This window comes from Dufourea novaeangliae, unplaced genomic scaffold (genome assembly GCF_001272555.1).
Source record: "Dufourea novaeangliae isolate 0120121106 unplaced genomic scaffold, ASM127255v1 scaffold67, whole genome shotgun sequence".
Taxonomy (NCBI): domain Eukaryota; kingdom Metazoa; phylum Arthropoda; class Insecta; order Hymenoptera; family Halictidae; genus Dufourea; species Dufourea novaeangliae.
In genome coordinates this window covers 563,910-570,032 of record NW_015373941.1, presented here as the reverse complement: position 1 = coordinate 570,032, position 6,123 = coordinate 563,910, and the positions used below count along the sequence as shown (strand labels likewise).

General features: G+C 49.7%; 1 protein-coding gene across 1 annotated transcript; it reads left to right on the top strand.

Moving 5' to 3' along the window:
- The first annotated feature begins 4,610 nt into the window (after window positions 1-4,610).
- On the top strand, window positions 4,611-5,902 carry LOC107185709. The gene is given in 2 exon segments (XM_015573458.1): window positions 4,611-4,982; window positions 4,985-5,902. Coding segments are annotated over 2 exon segments (1,290 nt in total).
- The last annotated feature ends 221 nt before the right edge of the window (window positions 5,903-6,123 follow it).

Sequence of the window (6,123 nt, the reverse complement as noted above, 5' to 3'; positions counted from 1 at the left end):
CAAGGTAACCGAGAGAAATATGAAACAAGACCGAAATTCGTCATTTAGCAGTTATGGTCTTATTTGGCGTCGAGTATAGTATTTTTCACGATTCATTCAGAGAAACTAGAAATTCCATTGACACCAAGAGCGATCGCTCGATCAAACCCAGGGCGCATTCGTAGACTTCCATCGCATTACTGGAACCCAATTTTGCGGGATTATATAAGGGTACGGTTCCAGAGCAAGGTTCGACAGTTCCATCATTGGTCGAGTGAGCGTGTCCCTATCGTGTGCCCGCCGGAATATTTCCTTCGAGCTTGTATTCGGCCAATGTGGACGTCGGATTTTAATGGAAAATCGAGCGCGCGGGGAACCACCGCTGGTGGGAGAAAATCGCGATGATTCCGTGAAATATGGAGGCAGGAGCGACCAGGTTTTCGACGGAGCTGGTAAAGCTGCACAGGGAGAACCGCCGGGGCTCTGCGTTAATGGGTGATTGATAAACGACCTTCTCTCATCAACTGCATCGGCTGCATATTTATCATTCGGGCAGACTCAGCGGATGCAACCTCGCGTCTACCTGCTGTGTTAATATGGATGATACCTGTTACGACTGATCTTCAAAAAAATGAGTATGTGGACAAGTTTACTGGAACAATTGTGGGCAAACTGCGGCTTCCAAAGCGAATCTGCGCTGCTCCCAAGCTAATATTGAGTTTCATTGCCATGTTTCCTAAACTTTTATGTTAACACCCTGCTAGTGACAGGATTTCTGTGTTAACAAATATACCATTTTAAGTGTTCTAAAAATATTTAGAAACAACCATTTAACTTTTATTTAACAAACTTTACATATATAGTATTATGTTACTAAACTTACATGTAGACTTTGATTGGACAATTCAGGTGAAAATTGTCAAAAATATCTGGACCATGTTCCCTAACGGTATTGGTCAGATTACGTCTTCTTCAATACAGTTGGAGGGTCAAACACATTGGATACATTCTGTACGCGAGCTAATTTGACCAATCTTGCAGAAATATTCGCATAATTCAATGCAGTTGAGGGGGCTCATCGAGTTCACTCGAGCCGAAACCTTTCTGCAAGGTGTCCCTACGGCGCGGGACGCTCGGTTGTCGGTGTTAACTACCCTCGGTAGGATCCAGTGTCAGTGTTAACAGCTCACGCGTGTCGGCCACGTGCTGATCGGGTTGTGCGACCCTCCGTGCGTTTAACTTGGACGAATTGGGCGTCGCGAAACTGCCCCTTCATGACCGTGGCCTGTAGGATAACAAAGACAGATGCCGGTGAAATTAAGCTTGGAACATTCTCACGACCTTCTTCTGCTTGACTTCCCATGAATCTTTTTCATTTTTGTGCAACGTCGATGTACTCCCTTGCTGGTGTTTTATCTAGCAATCGTATTATTCATACCACTCACTATTTCTTTATACATCCATTCGCTTATGGTTAGACTGAGGATGTTTGTGCAAGTACAGATTTTTGGGGATTAATTTATAATTCTACCAGGTTCCAAAGCAACTGAAAACTTGTTCAAAATTGATCAAACTCTTAAGTATAATGAATTCTAGAGAATCAAAAGTACTACAAATGCGTAAAATTCGCAGTCTACTAGTTCATTTCGTTCCGCTATTTAATAGCACTGAGACTTTTATACCTGAACACGTGTGCAAAATTTATTAGTTGTATCCCAGTGCTTTCGTTGTATATTTTCATGTTGTTTCATTATTAGGATTTGTCAGGGCTATTGAAAAAAGGGATTGAAGGATAGCCAACGAAAGATACCCAGGATGGGACCGACCGGTGTAGCCCAGCTAAGAGGCATAAAGTAGAATTAGGGATCGGTGTGTATATATATATCGGCCAGACAAGGTTCGCAGGGACAGGATACCATGATCGGCCATAAATATGGTTCAAAAGCCAGGGATGGTTGCCGCACGATACAGAAACAGTTCCGCGGGCATCCTGCCGTGCGACGCGTGCCACTCGTAACGTCGTCTGAACGGCCCTCTCCTAACTTTACGACCAGAGAATTAGGATTAGATTCCGGCTGCGTCCACTCGATATCATCATTTGGTTCGTTGACGGTCGAAATCATTTCATTTGTATTCCCTGGCCATCGATAAGCTTCTTTTCGTTCGGGTCTCATCGTAATTTGTCTCCCGACGCGTCGTTAAAACACCGACGAAAAGGGGTGACGTCTTGATGGGCCTCGAGATGCTTGCAATAAACAGTGTTCAACTCACTTTAATCCTTCGATCGGAAATAATCTCTGGGAATCTCGTTGAAAAAACGTTCTGGAAGCACCAGGGCGCGCTGGACCGTTTTCTTCGTCGTTCGCGGAACAGTTCCTCCGCGAATCTCCGCTGGGCACTCTGGGCGACCAATCGAAAAGTCATTACAAGTTTTTGCCGACTCAATCAAGAAGTTAATGTCCTTTAACCTCTAGGCGTTCCCCGTGGAGTATTCGACCGGCGAGAGCGCGCCGGGGAACCGGCGTAAGAACTCGACGGCTCTCACATGCCCGGCAAAATAGATCGCCAGCTTATGATTGATCGCCTATTGGCTCTCCGCGGCGGTGGCCAGCCTTTTTCCCTTCGTTTCTTCTACGGTGTATCGGGAATTATTGCCCCGCCACTGAAATTCCAATCTGATTCTCTCTCTGCCTTATTTTTACTGTCCGATGTCCCGACATTACGGCGAGTTTCGAGCATTTTCGAAGCCCCGACCGATGAGTTTTAACGCGATACAGTTCCAGATTTTGTGAATAAAATATAACACACTTATATAACAATCTGGAAATATTGGAGACAGTGTTAACAAAATCCGTGTTATCGCCGTGAAACGTCTACCCAAAAGAGCCGTATGTCATCTGAAGAGATCACCGTATTTATCGAACTGAGGAGAAACGGGAGGGAATTCGTCAGGAAGATAATCCGCAGAATGATGATCCCTGGTCGGTCTGCTGGTACCTTCTGTCCAACGCGGTCGATTTAACACGCCTCATTTCTCTTCGGCAACGAGGTGTCCGTAAGGTGGCCACCAATGTAATACGCAGTGTACCACCACGTAACGCGTGACGAAGAACAGATCAGTAACCTGTTTTCTCGAACATCTCGAAAAACGATCGAGCAAGGAAATCCTGGATAAACTACGTGGCACAATTAACATCCAGAACGAAAGTTCATCTTCGAGAATCCTCAGCTCCTGTACCGCTTTATGGACGGTATTCTCGTTACAACAATCCTCGAGGAAAAAAAGGGAACGATTCCCCAAATGGAAGACTGTTTTAGAAACGCTCGAGAAGACGGTGGGGGTGGATGATCGTTCGCGGGATAATCGGGACCCGGTGGAGAGGTCCATCAACGGATTCGACGAGTCTGCCGAACGTCCAATATCCAGGAGGTCGACCATAAAAAAAAAAGAAAGAGCGCGGAGGCTGGCGCGGGCGTTAAAAATATTCAAGATCGTTTGTCAGGCTGAATTACAGCCCCGAACTGTAGTGGGGCCCCCATCGCCTGCACCCCCCACACCACCCCCTGGCGCGTCCTAAAAGTGATAACGGGGTAACGGTGATCCTGCGGAACGCGTTGCGCAACGTGCACGAGTGGGCAGAGGAGAGGAAAGAGTCGACACTGCCACGACTACGACTACGGCCGCGTCGTCGACGACGACGACGACGACGGCGACGACGACGACGATCCCAGGCACATGTGTCGAACCTGAAATATGTAGGCGTGGTCTGGACGGGACTAGCAGACGCGTCCCGACGACCGAATATGTTCACCCCGTTCGTACGCTCCACCCCCGTCTAACCGTGGAACCGTTCCCATTGGCCGGCGCCACCCTCGTTGCGCCTCCACCTGCCACGCCGAGCTACCCACCGATGGGATATTCTACCCCTAAATACTGGGGATGCGCGGCTGGTTCCCTCATTTTAACGTGGTCCGCCGATGCACGCTTTTGTGCCCTGTCTGAACTGTGCCTGTCTCTCGATCACCGTGTTTATATTTTGTGACTGGATTCAGTGGACGAACGATCTCGTGTTTTTGAGATAGAATCGTTTTGTTGACCGACGAGATATGGAAGAGCGCAAGCCGACGCGTTGAATCCACGACAGGTGTGAAGATCGTGGAGCCCCTACGGTGACTGGCGGACGGGGTAGTTTTTGTTGGACGTGTGATTCGGTAAGTTGTGGTTTGATGTTAAAATTACGGTTGGAATAATAGTCTTGACAAAATAAAAGAAGAAACATTAAGTTAGTGTATTTAAAGAAGATCTATAAGACTGGTATTCTACATCGTGATTCGATAGATGTTCGGCGGTGTGGAAAACTGTAGATTGTATCCGTCTCCCGCGTCTCTCCGTAAATCAGCATGTATGTCCGTGAATTTAACGTTTACGCGTGCCTACCCGCGCGCATTCGAACGCGTCTATGAAAATCACTCGGCCGTCGATTCTCATTGACCCAATTACCCTCGAAACAGCATAGTTGTGACACCTGGTCCGGGTGTGCAGGCGCGATTCGCATCGATCATATTCCCGTGCCCGGCTAAATTAACCGTCGGCCGTCATTGTAGCAGGTCGATCATCCGGAACGAGCAGGATGACAATGGAAGATCGCACGGGTGGCATCGACCGTGCCGCCCCCGCGACGTCCACGACGGCGACAACGGCGTTAACGTCGTCCAGTCCTTCGTCCATCAGCGAAGTCACCCCCGACGCCTCGTATCCTCTTCAGCGCGCCAGCAAGCGTTCCTTCGACGTGGCGTTTCTCGTGGCGCCGGACGAGAATCTGGCGCGACGTCAACACGAGAAGCTGAGAATGGTGTCCGCCAGGAAAGAACGTCTCCGAGAAGAAATTTCAACCGAGAACATGATAGATCCGGACAGATTGCCCCAGAATCTAACGATCAAGAATTACGAGAACGACAGTGGAGGATCTGACAGAAGAAGGGTGATGCAATGCACGGAGAATCAGGTCTTTCTCCAGACCACGACGCTCGAAGATACGTCTCCAGCTCGCGTCTCCAAAAGACACCAAGTCCACCCGCGTTCGCGGCTCATCAGTCGCTATTAACCGGTTGTCCAGAGTCGGTGGAATCTAGCCTGACCTGCAACAAGATCTACGACACGGGTATATCTTGTCCAGGTGACAGACACGGCGAGTCACGCAGCGCTTTTACGAAAGTGACCCTGGCCAGCCAGAGGAACGGCTTCAACGACGACGGACAGACATCACCGAGATCCTCCATCTCCCCTGACGATCGCGCCAGCTATCAAAGCAGCGTCAGTCCACCTGTGGTGCCTCTGACCGGTCCCACCGGGTATAAATACGCGCCGTTCCCCACAAAAATGCCGTACCCCTTCCTGGTCAATCCAGAGTCCGGCCAACCAGGTCTGCTGGAGAATTTGAAGATCCCGCAGATCGCTCAGCCGCCGAAAGTACCCAGCCCAAAGATGCCCAGCTTTCGACCGGATCTGTCGCCGGTCTATCCGAACCTCTCGTACAATCCGATCTCCGTTTTCCCACCGATGGCAGACGCGCTAACCAGACCGAGATTCTTGGCGACGGCCGCCGGGGTGGCCGGTCTTCTGCCCCCGTCGTTCGCTGCGCTCACCCTGCCCGCCCAAAACGTCTGCGCCAAGTGCAATCTCTCCTTCCGGATGACGTCCGATCTGGTCTACCATATGAGGTCCCACCACAAAAATGAGAACTCTGCGGAGGCTGCCAGAAGGAGACGGGAGGAGAAGCTACGATGTCCCGTGTGCGACGAGAGCTTTCGGGAGAGGCATCATTTGACCAGGCACATGACCGCCCACCAGGACAAAGAGAGCGACGCGATCGTCGATCAGGTCGAGGTGAAGAGGCGAGCCACCACTGTGCACAGCAAATGACGACGGAAATCCACGTCCGAGGATCCGACGATCCTGACCAGTGGTTTCTCCTTCGAGAATTGAGGAAGACCGTTCCTTCTGGGGAGGAGAGGTCTTTGGTCGATTTGAAACTCTGTTCAGTTTTTGAAAATAGATTGTTGATGTACCCGAAGGATTTTAGGCGTAAGGCTAAGTAAAGTGATGGCAGTGAGTATCGAATACGATTAGGTATTTTTGGAGTC